At 47.6% G+C, this 17,428-nt stretch overlaps 5 protein-coding genes across 5 annotated transcripts; 3 read left to right on the top strand and 2 right to left on the bottom strand.

The window, feature by feature from the left end:
- The first annotated feature begins 31 nt into the window (after positions 1-31).
- F5Y00DRAFT_91359 (acyl-CoA N-acyltransferase) lies at positions 32-1,780 on the top strand. The gene is made up of 3 exons (XM_048014328.1): positions 32-666; positions 869-1,279; positions 1,376-1,780. Exons 1-3 carry the CDS (start codon positions 292-294, stop codon positions 1,517-1,519), a joined length of 930 nt encoding a protein of 309 aa, XP_047864278.1. The 5' UTR covers positions 32-291; the 3' UTR covers positions 1,520-1,780.
- A 1,424-nt stretch (positions 1,781-3,204) lies between these two features.
- Positions 3,205-5,402, bottom strand: F5Y00DRAFT_262735 (nucleolar GTP-binding protein; the record flags this gene model as incomplete). Its single annotated transcript, XM_048011430.1, has 4 exons — positions 3,205-3,246; positions 3,306-4,581; positions 4,672-5,203; positions 5,273-5,402. 4 exons carry the CDS (start codon positions 5,400-5,402, stop codon positions 3,205-3,207), a joined length of 1,980 nt encoding a protein of 659 aa, XP_047864277.1.
- Positions 5,403-5,683: 281 nt separating this feature from the next.
- On the top strand, positions 5,684-7,059 carry F5Y00DRAFT_238976 (orotate phosphoribosyltransferase). The gene is made up of 2 exons (XM_048008031.1): positions 5,684-5,830; positions 6,037-7,059. The coding sequence occupies exon 2, from the start codon at positions 6,052-6,054 to the stop codon at positions 6,727-6,729; it is 678 nt and encodes a 225-aa protein (XP_047864276.1). The 5' UTR covers positions 5,684-5,830; positions 6,037-6,051; the 3' UTR covers positions 6,730-7,059.
- Positions 7,060-7,603: 544 nt separating this feature from the next.
- Positions 7,604-8,926, top strand: F5Y00DRAFT_262733 (uncharacterized protein; the record flags this gene model as incomplete). The annotated part of the gene is made up of 5 exons (XM_048011429.1): positions 7,604-7,617; positions 8,030-8,238; positions 8,537-8,592; positions 8,647-8,736; positions 8,801-8,926. The coding sequence occupies 5 exons, from the start codon at positions 7,604-7,606 to the stop codon at positions 8,924-8,926; spliced, it is 495 nt and encodes a 164-aa protein (XP_047864275.1).
- Positions 8,927-11,389: 2,463 nt separating this feature from the next.
- F5Y00DRAFT_253493 (fungal-specific transcription factor domain-containing protein) lies at positions 11,390-14,162 on the bottom strand (the record flags this gene model as incomplete). Its single annotated transcript, XM_048010056.1, has 2 exons — positions 11,390-13,614; positions 13,670-14,162. The coding sequence occupies 2 exons, from the start codon at positions 14,160-14,162 to the stop codon at positions 11,390-11,392; spliced, it is 2,718 nt and encodes a 905-aa protein (XP_047864274.1).
- Between the last annotated feature and the right edge of the window lie 3,266 nt (positions 14,163-17,428).

Genomic DNA, 17,428 nt, shown 5'->3' with positions numbered 1-17,428 from the left:
TATCCGAACATCACAGATCCTACATATTTCGTCACCTATAATATTCAACTCCCAACGCCACAGTAACATCTATCTGATCGCAGCGCATTCTCGGGTCGATAAAATTTTATATGTGTGTGTGCGGCGTCTATTACCTATCTGCACCCCGCCTCGGTCCCAACGCCTCCAATACTACCTGAACCTCCTCTTTGCAGTCCCTCGCCCAATAAATACTTCCTTTTCGTCTTAGACATCCCGGGCTAGACTGGCCAATCGGAGACCAAAAAAAAAAGGCTCGACAAACTGACAAGCATGTCGGAATCTCCCGCCAGACCCGGAAGGGTCAGCGACAACCCTGCCGTCACCGCTACCGACAAGAATACAGCCATAGGCATAGCAGGCCTGAAGGTAGCGGCTGCTTTACTTAGAGAGGACGTCGTTGAGAACGCTGTCGATGACTCGGAAGACCTGCCGGATGACGACGTTATAGAAGCAACTCAGACCAAGAACTATACCCAGCGACACCACCACAACAGGCCTCCGGGCAGACTCGGCCGGGTTCAGGAGCTCGTTCCGTTCCCATTCCTACCAAATGTGCGCCCTCTAACAATCTCAGACCTCGAGAGCTGTGTTGCACTGGAGGATGCTGCGTTTGCAGACCCGGCGCATCGGGCTACGAGGGAGAAGGTGAGTTGCGTTCGTTTCAGGTTCAGGTTCATACCTAATTTTTTGAAATATCATATCTCAGTTTGATATATCATATTTGTTGCCATGTCATTTTTGGGTTACACGTGATTACCCCTATATCATATACATATACTATATATTAAACTCGTATTAGATTATACCCATACTCGTCTAAAGAAAGGAATTGCTAACTCACAACTAGTTTGAGTACCGCTTAACAGTATGCCCAGAACTATGTCTCGGTCTCTTCTGCACCGTCGCCCCTGATAAAACTGAGGGCTTTGAGATCGATACGTTCCCGACGGCGCATCCCGTCGAGACGGGTCGCGAAAACGGCGCCAAAAGTGTTCTGATGGCGCATATTGTGGCGACGCGATCGCACGACGAAATTGTGACTGACAAAGCCATGGACTATCCCCGTGACTTCCGCACTAACAAGCGCAACACAACTGGCTTGGGCCATCAGGAGGCTGGCAGCACCGTCTGCATCCACTCATTCGCCGTCCATCCTAAGCTCCAGAGCTGCGGCCTCGGAAAGCTCCTCATGAAGTCGTATCTTCAGCAGCTCAGGAACTCGGAGTGCGCACTGCGTTGCTCGCTTATCTGCCAAGACGTAAGTATTATTTGTTTCTCTTCATTATTTCTTCTCGCTCCTACTTTTGGTCCCTATGCGGGTCGGGACTCTTCATACTAACGCCTTCGGCCTTAGTACTTGGTTGCGTTCTATGAGCGGTTCGGCTTCTTGCACCTAGGAGAGAGTTCGGTGGGATTTGGCGGCGGAGGTTGGCACGATATGTCACTCAAGATCACGGGATTACCCTCTTATTCGGCGAGACCACAATCGCGCGGCTGATCGGCATTTCGGGGTTTCGCTCGTAACATTTTGGCCAGACCGGCCGGTAAATCGGAATGAGGTGTGCAGGTAAGGTGAGGTGAGATTTGCGTTGAACTCACACAAGCAACAATTTGCGAGTTCCTATACCCAATCACGGAGGAAAGCTACCGGTAAAAGAAAGAAAAAAAAAAAAAGGTCGGCATTTACATACGAGGACAGAAACACGACGCTGCTTCTATCGTCCAATTGCGGTGATTTTATGCAGTTTGTTCATGGATCCATGTGGAACGAAGACTTTTACGGCATTTGCATAACCGATAATGGCAGCTAGGGCTAGGAGTCAATGAGCATATAGACAGACACATAGACTACCAGCTAGGGACCTAGATAGCTAGATAGCTACCTGATATTGTGCAACGTGCGTTTGCCGTTGATGAATTCATCACTCTGTTATCACTACAACTCACTCCTTTCTTTTTAAGGATGCGTAATAACTGTCGCGTTTTATAGCCCCCCCTTTTCGTAATTCTCATCTGAGGCTACGAGCGTAGTAGCGAGTTGCTAATTAACTTGGACCTCATGACTTGCTTGCTTTTAACAGACGTGCTTATGGCCTCAAGACTTGAATAAGATTTTTTTTTTAAAAAAAAAAAAAAATGAGGATTGCCCGAGATGGTAACCCGTGGGAGGGTAATCGATCGGGTACGTCATACGGATGAAGATGGGTATCTAGGTAGATATATTGCATATATTCATGCGGGCTGCTTGTATAGGAACATATGATGGGATTACGCTCCAAATAGGTAATTAATAGGTACATAAATAGATAAATAGGTAAGATAAAATAGAATAGAATAGAATAAAAAAATAATCTTTAACACCCCCCCCCCCCCCCTTGGCGTCCGATCCCGCTTTGAGATAAGTAGGTAGAGGGTAAGGTGAGATAACGCAAGCGGCAAGGGGAGATCATCGTGCTGACGAGAGACGTGGGATGCCGGATGGGAGGTGGTACATCGGATGGTTTGGGAACGTCTGACGTGAGGTTAGGTACCTAACACTTATAAGTATGTCTTAGTACGTACGCATTCATACGCTGGGTCGATTTATTACCGTGGGCATTATATTATATTATATTGGTGCAAGGAAACGAGGTTATGGGCAGGCAGGACTGCTGGGCGTGATGAAAGGTTGGGGATATATAGCATGAGCATGGTCTGAGATTATTGTCTGTGAGTTACTAGGGGATTTTTATGCCTGGCGTTGTCGAATTAAGTAAAAATAACTGTATTTTAGCTCTTTCGTGGTATTATTCGTATACTTGGCTGGTAGGTATGTAAGTATACCTCTAACCCCAGTTATAATGCTACGAGTTCGTGACTTCGAGGCATCTATCACAAGTGGAAGGGAACCGAGGGGCTTCAAGAATCGTATGTGGCTACTGCTTAATTCCACGATTATGCCGCAGGTCTTCAGAGAAATCCGAGATGCGTTACTTCGATATATTCACATAGACGAGTCACACCAAGGACCTCAACGCAGACTCGTTCTCATGATCGATTGACTCAACTAAAATAGTCGTAAACGCGGCGGAGCACGTCTCTGGAAAGTATCATATCCGTCCTGAACGCCAGAGCAAAGTTAAAAAAAACCTGATATGCCATATCAAACCAACTATGTACAGACCGGGGGTAGAAAAGCACTTCTTAACGGTGAGACGCTTTGCCCATGGTTCGTTTACCGGCGAACTATTTATCATGTTAGCACAAGACCGCACGGTATGTGGTATATAGTAGAGAAAACTTACCAAATGTTTAGGCAGCGTAGCGCCAATGTGCCTATCAGCCTCACCCTGTCTGGCCATGCGGTTCATCTTCCTCTGGCTTAGCTTAGCCTGCCTCTCTGCCTTCGTCCTCGTCTCCTCATCCTGGACACCATCGTCGCGTCTATTTGTTGCCGGCTGGCTTCTTGCTCGGCTTGCCGCCCGGCTCATGGAGCGTAGTCTCTCCTTGGGCGTCTCGTCGATATCCATGGCGTTAGGATCTTCAGTACCCTGGCGACTTCTGGTGAGAGAACGTCCACGGGTCACCATTTGCGATCTTCCTCTGAGTTGCAGGTCTTGAGTGTCAACACCCATCTGGTCAAGACTATCCTCAAGTTGAGATAGAGGTTTCTTGATAGCCTTGCGGGGTAGAGCTGCACGGTTCTTGACTCTACGCATTCTCGCCTCGTTCCGAATTAGTGCCTGTTTCTCTCGAATGATCTCCGCCTTCACTCTAATATCTGCTTCTTCGGCATCGTCAATCTCTTCGTCCGAGTCGTAGTATCCTTCCGCCTCAAGCTTCTCTTCTTCCTCTTCTAATGCTTGCAGCTTGGCATCAATATCGGGGTCGATATAGTCGTAGACATTCTTGCCGTCGTAAATCTCGGGTATCCTATCGTGCTTCCACTCGGGGTTTGCAAGAATGTAATCGGCCTTCAAGTCCACATTGTACACACCAGCACCACCATTTTCAGCTTCAACGTCACGGGCCAATCTGCGACGCTCGGGATCTTCCTTGTTGTATTTCTTGAGGTTCTTCACAGCCTCGGGGATGAAGGTTTCCTGCGTAGCACCGCCCATAGGTTGCGCCACGTGAATTCTGGCCATAACATCTGCTAACCTGCCACCGATGGCACCGCTGTTTGACGTGCCTGCCTTCAACTTCTGGGCAACTCGGTCCGCAAGAAGTCGTTCACAAGCGGCATTCTTGACTTCCTGTACGCCTTCTTGCGTATTGCAGGAGAGCTGGAGCAACTCTACCTCACCGGAGGAGACTAATGACTGAAGTTCGCCGCTCGTCTTCTCATCCAGTTCTTCGGGCCTTAAAATATCGATCTTGTTGATGACAATAAAGACCAACTTGTTTGCGAATAAGGGCTTGATGCTCTTGAATAGTTGCATTTGCGCGGTAACTGAATAACCGCACTGCTCCGAAAGATCCATGAAGTAAAGGATAGCGGACCTCAAGTGAGCGATGGCAGTAATAGACTGCATTTCGATTGTGTTCATCTCCTCGAGGGGGTGATCCAGGATACCGGGGCTGTTTTGCGTTAGCATAAATTACTCTGATTCCTCTTCGGGGCTAGGGAATACGGGGTTCGGCGCAATGGTGGATGTTGAAATAACTTACGTGTCAATGGCCTGGAAACGAAGGTACTTGTAGTCGAAATGACCAACAAACAAGCTCTTAGTGGTGAAAGCATAAGGCTGGACGTCCACGTCGGCTCTGGTTACGCTGCGCAGGAAACTCGACTTGCCAACGTTGGGGTATCCGCAAATCAGGAGAGTGCGGGTGGTGGGATCGATGGAGGGAAGTCGACCAAGATGTTGGCGGACCTGATCAAGATATAGTAGAGGGTCCTTTAGTCTCTTGGTGATAGTTGCCATTCGACCGAGCGCGGCTCTCTTGAGCTGCTTGCATTGGAACAAACTCTGAGCATACTTAAGAAGTCGCACATAATCTCTCGAGATGGTTTCGATAAGGTGCTTCGCAGTTGAAAGATGACCGAGCGCGATCTTGAAATGGTCGGCATCGTAGAGAGTGTTTAGAAGATCCTTGTGAAATGGATGAATGTCTTGGAGCCGGGGGAAGCTCTCAAGAATTTGAGCGAACTTTTCCGTAAAAGTCTCTTGAGTGAACTTGACTTTACGAGTGTAGAATCCTGTGAAAGCCAATTAGTACCGAGCACAAGTTGCAAGTTGGACGCGACCAATGCCAATAGTGTACGAACCTCGGATACGACTAATTTTGAATCCGGATCTAATCTGAGTGGGTAGACGTCGCTGAGTTCTCGACAGAACAATATCAAGAAACTCCTCCGACGTCGGGACCGGTGGGATATCCTTCCAAGTAGTCTTCATATTGGGCGACAGATAATGCGATTATGTACCTAAGTTAGGATTGTTGATAAATCAGCCGCTTCAGGTCCAGCTGTTCTTCAGCCTATCGACCTTTTTTGGTTGTATTTTGAAAAAAGGCGGAGTGGAGGGACAGTGGGAGTTGCACTTTTGCGAAATCTTGGCGCAGAAAAATTCCTTATCGATTATCTTATCTTATCAACGATAACTTTATCTTACTATGTATGTACCTGTTAACTAGTGAAGAAAAGTGGAAAGTTGAACTGCGCGATTGCTTTCAAGAACGCGACGGCGCATGTGAAAATTGTATCAATTCTATCAATCGATCTTGGATTACCAAAACATAAAGTTGACAAGCTATATAAAGCTTAGATGAGACTGCTAGTACTTAGTCAATTTATTTACAACTAAATCATAACAATCCTGATCCAGTAAGTTACTCACGATGCTTCTTTTTTTTATATACTTCGCTTCATCCTTACTTTTTTCTCATTACCCCGCCATTGAGTTTTTATATCCCACTTTTGAGAAATACCCAAACTTCACCCCCGAACCTGAATCATTATAAAGCAATTCAGACTTTACCCCACGTCAAATCACTTGGCCCCTAAGATTATAATCATTAATTCCAACTTAGACACAAATCTATAGGATGAGTCTTCCGCAGTATAAGAAGGACTTCCTACGGGCTGCCGTCGAGGGCGGCGCCCTACGGTTCGGGTCTTTCGAATTGAAGTCGAAGCGGATATCGCCATACTTCTTCAATGCGGGTGACTTCTATACTGGCGAGCTGCATGAGCCCATCATGGATGCATATGCCCAGACTATCGCCACAAGCGAGCTGGCCGATGGTTTCGATGTTATCTTCGGCCCGGCTTATAAGGGTATCCCATTGGCTGCCACCGTATTCTACGCCTTGATTAAGCTAGACCGCGCCAAGTACCGCCACGCCGCCTATAGCTTCGATCGAAAGGAAGCGAAGGATCATGGCGAGGGCGGCAGCATCGTCGGATCGCCGCTAAAAGATAAGCGTGTTCTCATCATCGACGACGTCGTGTCCGCTGGCACTGCCAAACGCCAGGCCATCGACATGATCCGGGCCGCCGGTGGCACTGTCGTGGGCATTATTGTCGCTTTAGATCGCCAGGAAACCTTACCAGAGGGCGACGGCAAGACAAGCGCCATCGGCCAGCTGAAGAAGGAGTATCAGATCCCTATCATCCCTATCGTGAAGCTCGACGACATAATCGAGGGTATGAAGGGTATTATCTCGGAAGCCGATATCAAGAGCATCGAGGAGTATCGTGCTAAGTACGGAGCCAGCGATTGATTGGTTAATGTCACGAAGAGCGCGTTGCTCGAGTCATCATCGTTAAGGTGGTTATTATTAGACACGGGTAGGTTTCCGATGATCGATGCAAGATCGAGACGGACCGTTCAAAAAAATCGTAGATTAAATAAATTACCCAGGTAGATAAAAAAAGTAAAATGTTTATGCAGTGAGAGCTGCCTGTCGTTGGAAGTCGACAGGTACCTACTATGTATACCTACTATGTACAGACGCCGACGGAGAAGCATTGTCCAATAGGCTTTTACTTGAGTATACGATACCCCTTTTCCCCTTTCCGGCGGAGAATTAAAGAATATGCATTTATACGGCATAATCTTAAACATGGCTTACGGCACGAACGAGTGGCACCTCTTTGTTTAACTTCAAATCCCGAATTTTTTTAAGGAAAAAAAAAATCATCATCATCATCATGTCGTATAACCACAAATGACGGCACGACTAACAATCTGCATATACCACTTACAGGCAATGAGGAACCTGTGAGATCCAAGAATAAAAAGATCCCGTCATCCGAAGTCGTACTGTACAATAAACGCGAGGCGAAAAGGCAGGTGAAAAATAATAATAATTATTATTATTATTAAAAAAATATTACCGGGACACAAAAAAAAAAAAAAAAAAACCAACTAAAAACTAATTTCATACTCACCGCCTTCTGCCTCCAGACCACACAAACACACCATACAACAACGCCGGCTTACGTTATTGAAACGTCTCGGAGGCTTGCTCATTTCCCTCGCTCAGCGGCACATGACACTTAGAAGGGGAGGTCGGTGAGAGAAGAAGCTCACACGGGGCTCACACGGGGCTTACACGGGAGCAAGATTCATACGGTACAATACAAGCATCAAGCATGTCGCTATTACAGTAAGTAAGCCTGTCTGTCTTCATGCTTTCATGCCTCCTTACACCTCACACCTGCGCTACGCATATAACAATAAACAACGCATACTCGCATACATACATACATACTACATATACATACTACCTATACATATACATACCTATACATCTGTCACCTGGGGTCGTCTCAAAATGTGACCAGCCAACCAGAGGCCCTGATCCAACCGAACTAACCACTCACGCCTCACCGTCTCTCACCGTCTCACCTCTCGGGCGTCACCGACTTGACTCCCCTACTTACTTACTTCTATCCTATCTCCCCTATCTCAAGTAAAAAAAAATAATAAACACCTTAATAATGAAATTAATAATAATAATAAACCGTCACGAGAAAAACAAAATAAAATAAACACAAGCTAAGAAATTAAAACAACAGGTCCTTCCGCAACCTCTCGCCCCGCACCCGCATAGGCGTCGGCCTGGGCCTGCTGGCCTGGGGCGCCATCGGTCTGCAGCTAGCTGATCGGGCCGAGGCGCGGTACGGCTTCGCGCCCACCGAGGACGACAAGGCCGCGCTCGCCAAGATCCTACCGAGCGTCACCGCCGTCGAGAGAGAGGAAAGGAAGAACGAGGGAGGAGGTGGAGGTAAATAGTGGCGATGGTGGCGGAAAGCAGCGGTGAGCAGGCGGACGGATAGAACCGAACGGAAGGCGGGAAAGGCTTGTGATGTGTAGATAGATAGGTACCTAAGATAGGTACCTAGATAGCCTTTTCAAACGGACGAGACGAGCAAAGGAGGCTGGCTGAGAGGAAATCGTGTATGCGTGTATGTGAATATGTGATTATGTGTTATGTATGAGGTACGTATGTATGTATGTGGTAGACAGGTAAGCAGGTGAAATAACGGCGGCGTCTCTCGCTGGGCTGGGCTAAGCCGGGCTAGACGATGGCCGGTGCGACCTATCGGATGCCGAGCCAGCTGGCGGACTGAGCTTTGGGGTTAGCTGGTCTGGTTAGGTGCATACATACCTGACACTGACATACGCTGGTCAGTGCCGTGCAGAAAGGAGAGGAGATTTCGCCACCTGGAGAGGGATGAACGGGCGGGCTTTCCTAGCTGGACCGGATTTACCTGGCTCGAGTGTACGTTACGGTAGTTTGTAACGGCAATACAGGTACATATGCCATGCCATGCTAAGTCTGGAAGCTCGAACGAACGTCTCGGTGCCCAACCCTGGACGATCTTTCTACTCCATCGACGTGGGAGCGGGGGCGGCGGGAAACGGAAACGAAAGGGGGAGATGGAGTCGACGAGGTCGGGTTTGCTAGCTAGCTACATAGCTAGCTAGTAGACAGAAGACGTGGCTGGACTGAAGCAACTCCGGCTAGCTGTAACCAGCTTGGCCGGAATCCGTGCCACGTAGGATAGGATAAACGCGTGATGATGGCAGATCGACCAGGTAGGAGAGAGGGGCACGAGTAGGTTAGGTTAGGTATGTATTCGACCTTCGTTCGTTCGTTTGTTTCGTGTCATCATCAGAAGTAACGTATGTATGGTATGTTGTATGTATGTACGCATACATATACATACGTAGCGGCCGTTCCCACAGACAAGCGCCAGCAGCACCCCTGGCGAGACCGTCAGACGTCATACACGTCGATAATAGACCGTGAACGAGTGGACAGCAAGCGCAGACTTTCGCGCTCCTGGAACGTGGTGGACGGACGGCGCTTCTTGTAGCGAATGTTGCCCGTGCGGAACACATGTAATGCGTGTATGTGTGTGTATGCGTGTGCATAATAGTGTATGTGTATATACCCTGCTCCGGGATAGCCTCTCCCGCGACGACAGCACAGCTTTTTTTCCAGCCTTCCCTTCTCGGCCTCGTACCTAACCCAACCTAATCCCAGACAACCATGGATCGTCATGTTAGTTATGTAGGCACGGTACCTACCTTTAACCGGACGAGCGACGGGAACGGTTCGAACCGCCCCTGCAAAGCCCTACGTGCATATACACGCAGACACAAACACAACACAACACAACACAACACATATTCAGACAACGCAGACCCAGAAAAGAAAAAAAAAAGTTGTCAGCGTAAACCCCCCCTCTCTCCTATGTAGTCTAGCCAGAGACCGAGGCCAGCGAGCCCATGTATTGTAATGCCCTGCTGCCCTAAGCCCTCAAAAGCCCTCGCTCGGTACGTGAACTTTGGGATAGCCGCTACCCACGTGGCGGACCCCACGGGCGGGCAAAAAGGCCGAAATACCCAGAAACGATTACCACGGTCGACAGACACCCTCGCCCCCAGCCCGGGACGCTATTATCCTCGACGACAACGTGTGTATACAGCAGCGTTGCCTGGCCTGCCTACCTGCTATACACTACACACCTCACGTACATATGCCATGCCATGCCATGCCATACCGTGCCGTGCCGTGCCGTGCCGTGCTAGTCGTTCCTATAGGCAAATTAGGAGCGTAGGTAGGTAGGTAGGTAGGAGATCAGGGAGGCGAAAAACGATACTTACGGCTACTTGGCGGTACCTCGTCGACGATAGTATAGTATAGCATAGCATAGTATGTATACCTAGTCTAGCAAGGAAAAAAATAAGAATAATAATCATACATATCCTAGCCTCGACATTTTATCCCGAGGGAGCAAAGACCCCGCGACGTGCATACATACATACACACAGAGAGCTACACTATTGTCGCCGCCTTGCCCGTGATCTAATCTAGACGATTGGGTTGTTTGGCCAGGGGGGGAGGTTCCACTTCCCATGTGACAGGTCATTTTTCTATACCCAGTTTCTTATACTCAGTCCACTACCTTAATTGAACTGCTTGGGTTTGTTCTGTGGTTATGGAACAATTCCAAATTCTAGCGTGCCCAAGGACTATGCGGGGGAAATTTATGCATAACTATTTGGTATTAGCGAGGGGAAAAATTAAATGGGAATAAGACGCTTCCGAATATACTATGTAACTAATTACACAATTACCTTAGGTATCTATGGACACCATAGCATGCCGTGAATGATGGAAGAAATCAAGAATAGCAATCTTAGTTGGTTAACAAGCTTAATGTAACACCGTCGTTGCTACTGAATATAAACACCATTTGAAAGAGTTTCAATGAATACAAAGTAGTTACCTAGTTATTTAGAGAAATTCTTCCAATTATGAAAGTCTACGGCATCAAGATATACATAGGTAATCTTCCGAATATTATTACTAGGTAGTCATTCACGAAACAACAGGTTTCGCTTTTCACTCGGGTCTTAGGGACGTGAACAATGGAAACCATATACTTAATTGTTCTGATCTGTAATCTATCTCATCCCGTAAAACATCAGTTGAAGAAAAACATGCTGCAATGAGTCCGCCTCCTACCCTCACACTTTGCTTGAATGCCACCCCTATGAAATAATGCGTACCACAAGAAACGAGACCACTCCAGGAATTGTTAACCGGTCAGTGTAGACGTAAACATCATAATCACCTCCCAAGGGGGGTTTTGTGCGACCTGCTTTTTGAGCTGGCCTGAATCTAATCATCGAGTCTAGGTAAATGCAGACGCCACAGCCAGTCTAGTTTGTTGTGAGCCAACCCGGAAAATGCAGAGAAATTGCCGCCGTCAACCCGATCCGATGCAGAGAGAAGAATCGAAACTTTTTATGAGGCCTTAAATAAAAAAGGAAAAGCAAGGAAATATAAAACATCAACGGAACGCCATATTTATGCTTTTTTTTATGTTGATCTTTGGTGGATTAAATAGTCGCCTTTTTGTTTAAACTTCCGTTTTAACAGCGGGCATGCCAGGAGACTCCACAACTGACGGCAAAGGTTTGAAAAGTTGCGTCATGTCTAGAGTAAGATTGGTAACGGCGAAGTCGTTGTCGATATCGCTTACAGACCCGAGTTCTTCGCCTCTTGAAGCACCGTCCGTCATGACCCACGACTTCACAGTTTTAAGCAGTTCAATAACCTGCTTAAATCGACTATCCGGGGCCAACTGCAAATCCGCCACCGTAGTATTCTTGAGCATCCATTTTGCAAGCCAAAAAAAGTGTATTCCATCACGACAGAAGCCGTATCGTCGAGGATTAGAGACCGAAGGAGGAAACTGGATCGCCATGTCCATATCCCAGTACGACTTAAACTTATCAAGCGCAGTGCAGAGAGTCTTATACGTTTGAGCCGAAAACCCAGCCACCGGTGTACCAGCTGTGCTATTGTTGGCACTTGCATTACCACTTCCTGTATCTGATCCATTGGAGATAACCCAATCATTCTGTGAAAGAGGTGTGGCAGAACCATCCAACGCAGCAACACGGCCCTCGATTTGAGCACGCCGAATCTGAGAAATGATGGCGTGAATCAATATGAACTTGCCGTATAAGTTGGTGCTTCCTGGATGTATTTGATATGATCCATGGAAGAGGGCGGCGAGCGTTAGATTTAACTCTGGTTGTTTGCTGCGCTGTGATCCATCTGGGTTTTGTCTCCTCGCCGCGTCAGATCCATATAAATTTAATCCCTGCGCGCAATCAACTGCGGATTGTGCTTCCCAGACCGCATCGTCTGCAGGCAAAGGGACACGAATCTCGAAGGAATCAAATTGAGGTTCGCAGTTGAAGTAAAGGGTACGCGCAACATCGAGAAGATATATCATATGCATCACTCGGATGCGCGACTCTTGTTCGACCCACGCCGCCCAATCAAATTGTCCGGGATTCAGATCTTCCAACGATATTTTTGGCTGATGAAAAATGCTGTATAAGGCTGAGTCGTTTCTGACTTGCAGCAGATCAAATCTTCGGCTAATATCCACCACCAGAGGAAAGATTCTCCTAGCACTTTCGCGCTGGACAGGTGTGCCGTTCCAAATAAGAAGCGACGACATTAGAATAAGTGCCTGTAACCGCTCGATATCCCTTCTGTCTCTGCCATTGCCGAACTTAAGACCGGCTTGCGCTTCGTTGCTACCGAGCAGGTCGCAATCGCGCTCGAGTGCTATCTTTAAAAAATTTGTTATCTCTCGAACGTTTGAAGATGCGGCATTATCAGAGTAACAAGCGCCGATACAACACATTGCGGCTATGAGACCCGTATAAGCGTCCATGATACGGAAGGTGGGGATGTGGAGGAATGAAAAATGGAAGTGAAAATGGATGTATGAATCAAGAAAGTCTCTAATGTTGACAGGAGAAAAAAAGTCGTTAAGGCCGGCGGTGTGGTTGGAGGGTACCGTGCCGGGAGGGTGGAAAAAGTTGAGGATTTGCGAAGAGAGTCGATGGTAAGGGTCGTGCGCCGACGGTTGCATGCCCCAATTCGAGAAAAAAAGCGATCGGTCGTTCACATCGTTCGGGGCCATGCCTGGCATGCCACTGGTTCTTTCGGAAGGAAGGTTAGGCTCGGTTTTGATTGCGGTCTGATTCTGTCCAATATTAGGAGGGAACTGATTGACGTAGGCATGGTGCGCACCAGACTGTGGAAACATCTGGGACCAGTCAAGGCCAGATTGTTGGTTTGAGCCAGAAGCTCCATACATGGGCATGCCATTTTGGCCCTGGGGCATGGTGAAGTTGGCCAACTGAGGGTTGATATTCGAAGATATCGAATTCGACACATCGCCGTTGTAGCCGCCGGTCATGCTTCTCCGATCCCGGTTACCGTTCTCGTCCATCCGACTCATACTGCTTGATCTAGAAAGCTGATTCTGGTCGTTGGCCATGTTTCCCATACCATCTTGGATCTGGACCATACCGAAAGGGTGGACGACATTATCACCTGGCATGTTAGTCATGCCATTCATATGTCCCATATCACCCTCGTTAGCCTTCTGCGCATTCTGCTGCTGTTTCTTAACGTGTGCTTGGGGATGAGACAAATGGCTCACCCCGGTAGGGTTTCCTCGTCGAATCGAGCACTTTTGGAAGTGACGTTTCAGGATGTCACTTCGCGAAAACGTATCACGGCACAACACGCACATGTATGGGCGGTCGCCGGTGTCTATTAAATAAGGTTAGCAAAGTGGGGATTACCGTTGTGGACCGGTCAAACTCACGGCGGAGAAGGTGGCGTTTAAGGTGCTTCGCGTGGAGGTAAGTCTTTGTACAGTGGGGGCAAGGAAATTTCCCGTCTGCATCTTTCTGCGGGATTACCGTATTCTTGGATGCACCACTACCGGTCGGGGCAGCGGGTCTTCCCGGAGCGCTGGGTAATATACCACGGCGTCCTTGCGAGCCAACTACATGCGTAGGTTGGTCGTTGTCCTGCTGAAGTAGAGATTGTTGATGCTGCATCATTGGACTTCCACTATAAGGAGATGGCAGTCCAGTCTGCGGCATAACTCCGCCAGCGGGCATGGGACGAAGAACAGGAGGTCGCGCTGCCGCAGGAGCTGGCGCGATGGGCTGTGGGTGAGAAGCCGCGACAGAAGCTTGCGGCATCATCGAAGATGATGTTGGGTAGCCCTGCTGAGGTTGTTGATACTGATTAGGCATCATACCATAAGAACCACGCGTAGGGCCTGAGTTGGGGGGCGGGTATTGACTCATGTTAGGCGGCTGAGGAGTATTAGGGGTGCCTGGAGTCCTAGGGGTGTGAGGATGGCTGCCGTAAATGGATTGCATAGCAGAGGCGTTGTGCTGCAAAGGCGGCAATGTGTGCTGGATGGACGCGTGTTGCAATTGATTAGGGGAGATCGCCGCTGGCGAAGGGTAGGTTGATCCTGATGTGTTTATGGAATTAGACGAGTACGGGTTTTGGTTTGAGCCACTGTCCATATCCTGTCCAAGTGGCAATTGCAAATGAGGCCACGATTGCTCGAGATGAAGCAATCCTAGGTCTCGTGGTGCTACAATTATCCCTAGTTTCCACCTCTTCCCTTCTTTGTCCGAGGCTCAATCGAAACCGATTAAAACCCTACACGTAGCGAACGTGATGATGGTGATGCGCGCGACGGCGGGGAAGGTTTTAATGATGCGAACGCGTTGACGTTGGCGTTGGCGTTGGATGCTATGCTGACAGGTGTCGCAGGTCAGAAAACCGAATACGGTGACCTAAGGGTCCTGAAAATTCCTCCACGCCTAATACCCGACCTGAGGATGCAAATATTGACGCCAGTGCGGATAATGGATTATCGCGCAAGGGCAAGGTCGACAATGGTGATGCCGCAGGGCAAAAAAAGGAAAATAAAAAATTAAGCGGCGATGAGGGGAAGGTTGTTTTTGGGGTAGAATTGGGGATTGAATGGAGCAGGTGGACGAAAGTAGTTCGTGAGGCTCCAAACCCAGCAGCAGAAGATGGGACTGATGGGGTCCAAATGGTGTTTCTAAAGTGGAGAATTTGGGTCCACGTTCCTCGAGGTGAGAGGTGTGGTGGTCGCGACTTCTTATTTCAACCGAATCACAAATACCCCCCTTCTTAACAGGGAAGGAACCGTGGTAAATTTTTTTTTGTTTCGGTCGGTTTTATTATTTTGGTTCGCCTGAGTACTAGTCCCTTGTCAGAAATCAAACTCGCGTGTCTCGCCTAGTACCTAGGTAAACCAGCATATCCAGGGTACAAAGTTACAAAAATACGCCTGAAAAGGAAAAGTGGGTTTGAGTGCCGAAAAGAACCGTTTAGTCGGTTGGTGGGTAGTGGATGTAGTGAATTGGCGGCGGACGAGTGGATGCCGTGATGAATGGATGACGGTGACTCGTCGAGATTTTGATGCATGCAAACTGCAAGTCAAATTTCAAAGTGGGTGGGTGGTGTCAAGTCTGGGTTTGGGGTTTTTTTCTTTGGTGTGGAAGAGGGAAAAAAGGGTATAAAAATACCTATGTAGGTAAATAAAAATCAAACAGGAAAACCGGTGGATGCGACAGGCTTAGGAGCGGGTATTGTAGATACCTAGGTAGATAGATAGATGAGATGAGGGTACCTTGAGCTGACACTGCTGATGTATGGTAATGGTAAGTTTCAGGGCTAAAGCGTGGCAAGAATAGAATTTTTGCTTCTTAAGGGAATTCTTTCCTTTTTAATCAGGAAAGGGGCGTGCGTTCCGGTAACGCGTCGGACAATGATAAGTGAGGAAAAAAATAATAATACTAATAATATAAAAAAATAAAAAATAAGAGGAAGGCGGGAAAAAAAATATGAATAGGATGATAACAGGATAAGAGGAACACACTCACAACAAGCTTGAGATCCACCGCTAGGTACTAAATTCAGAGTTGCTTTGCCCCTCTTAAGACTTTTGCACGTGGACACGAGTTGGTTTATAAATTTTTTTCTCTTTCCCTTCCTACAAGCGGTCAAGAAAGATGAAGGATGAGTTCGCGGAGATTCCTGTTCAATGGAGGAGAAGCCAACTACGAATCGAGTATGGCGTCTTTTTTTTTTTGTTTCGTCAGTAAGGATGAGAAGTAGAAATTGGGGAGGTAGAGATATGTAGAAGACAAGAAAAGGGGAGAAAAGAGAAAAGCTCTCGAGACTAAGGGCGAGGTTGGAAAGTAAATACCAAGTTTAGAAGAGCGGGAGGAGGAAAGAAATTCAAACGATCAAATCATTTCATCAATTCTTTAGTAAATCAATCAGTAGGATAGAAATATCGTTCGTCGCGACATGAGCGAGTCGGTCCTTGAACACGCAGGAGTCAGGGCATGTATTGTATGTAAGTGAAAAACAGGAGGTACATGTACAAACTGTACAAACGAGTTCTACGCCTTAATGAGGAGCAAAGTGCATGAGTATTCAGATATACGGTATTGCTAAGGGAGTCAGGGGTATGGCGGTGCCCAGTGCCTAAGGGTATTAGTACCGCAAGGGGTTAGACACGTCCGCTAGATACGCGTGCTACGTAGCTGTTGGCTAGGCGCTAGCCACCAAGGGTTCTACATACTACCTAGTGTACATAGGTATGCAGTAACAAGCACGGACCTTAGCAGGGGGGAAGGCATTGAGAATGATTTGTGGCAGGTGAAGAAACAAATCCCAAGTCACAGTAAGTACCCACCTTGGCTACGTATGTACCTTAGGTATTAACCAAGCTGCACGTCTACCTTACGGATCTAGGGTAATGAACTTTCTGGACTTGGATCTTCGACGTGTACATACTATGTTCGTACGAGACTTGCCTACCGGACCTAACGATACCTGCATTCGTACATAGCGCGGTACACATCGGCATACTATGTGCATTTGAAAATGATCGTGCGTACGTAGAGGGAAGGTAAAAAGGTATTATGTTATGTAGTTGCTATTACTATTGATGTATGTACGAAGTAGTCTGGTAGTCTGGAAGGAAGAGAAGAAATGGAGAAAGCACGATTGTAGGTACACTAGTTACTAGTTACAGGTAGGTATTAATGGTTGTACGAAGTTGAAGTATTGGATGCGCTTAATTAGGATTGAGTCTACATATTCGTACATACCTCTTACATGCTTCAATGTTATTAGTGTCTCCTCCAATGTGCCCCCCTACATTAACCTACCTATGTATTTTTCTCTCTACATACATACATGCATACTCTACATAATACATACCTCTTTCACCAACCTCGCAGCGAGCATCGTCAACTAAGACGCTGTACCCTCGATTCGGAAGACTGGCCAATTGGTTCCCTTTTCAGCCAGGCAGAATATCCAGCTCTCATAGGACCGCTTCTCGTTGCCGCCTTAAGCCACATCACACCTAGCATGGCTCAATTATTGCTTTGATCATTGATCGCCTCTGCCTACTTGGGATAATCAGATGCGAGAGAATCGCTCGTGTTGAGAAGGGCGTACAGTTGCACGACACGACACGTCGTGTTTGCTACCGTACGCAGTAGGGGGG

Source organism: Daldinia vernicosa, assembly GCF_022497035.1.
Source record: "Daldinia vernicosa strain CBS 139.73 unplaced genomic scaffold F5Y00scaffold_27, whole genome shotgun sequence".
Lineage (NCBI taxonomy): Eukaryota > Fungi > Ascomycota > Sordariomycetes > Xylariales > Hypoxylaceae > Daldinia > Daldinia vernicosa.
Note: the sequence above shows the minus strand (reverse complement) of the source record. Positions and strands in the feature narration are given on the sequence as shown.

Bases quoted from the DNA above. Each gene is read 5' to 3' on its own strand.
- F5Y00DRAFT_91359 (XM_048014328.1), top strand. From the start codon at position 292: ATGTCGGAATCTCCCGCCAGACCCGGAAGGGTCAGCGACAACCCTGCC. The intron at 667-868 runs GTGAGTTGCGTT...ACTCACAACTAG, and splicing joins ATCGGGCTACGAGGGAGAAG to TTTGAGTACCGCTTAACAGT. The intron at 1,280-1,375 runs GTAAGTATTATT...CTTCGGCCTTAG, and splicing joins GCTCGCTTATCTGCCAAGAC to TACTTGGTTGCGTTCTATGA.
- F5Y00DRAFT_238976 (XM_048008031.1), top strand. From the start codon at position 6,052: ATGAGTCTTCCGCAGTATAAGAAGGACTTCCTACGGGCTGCCGTCGAG.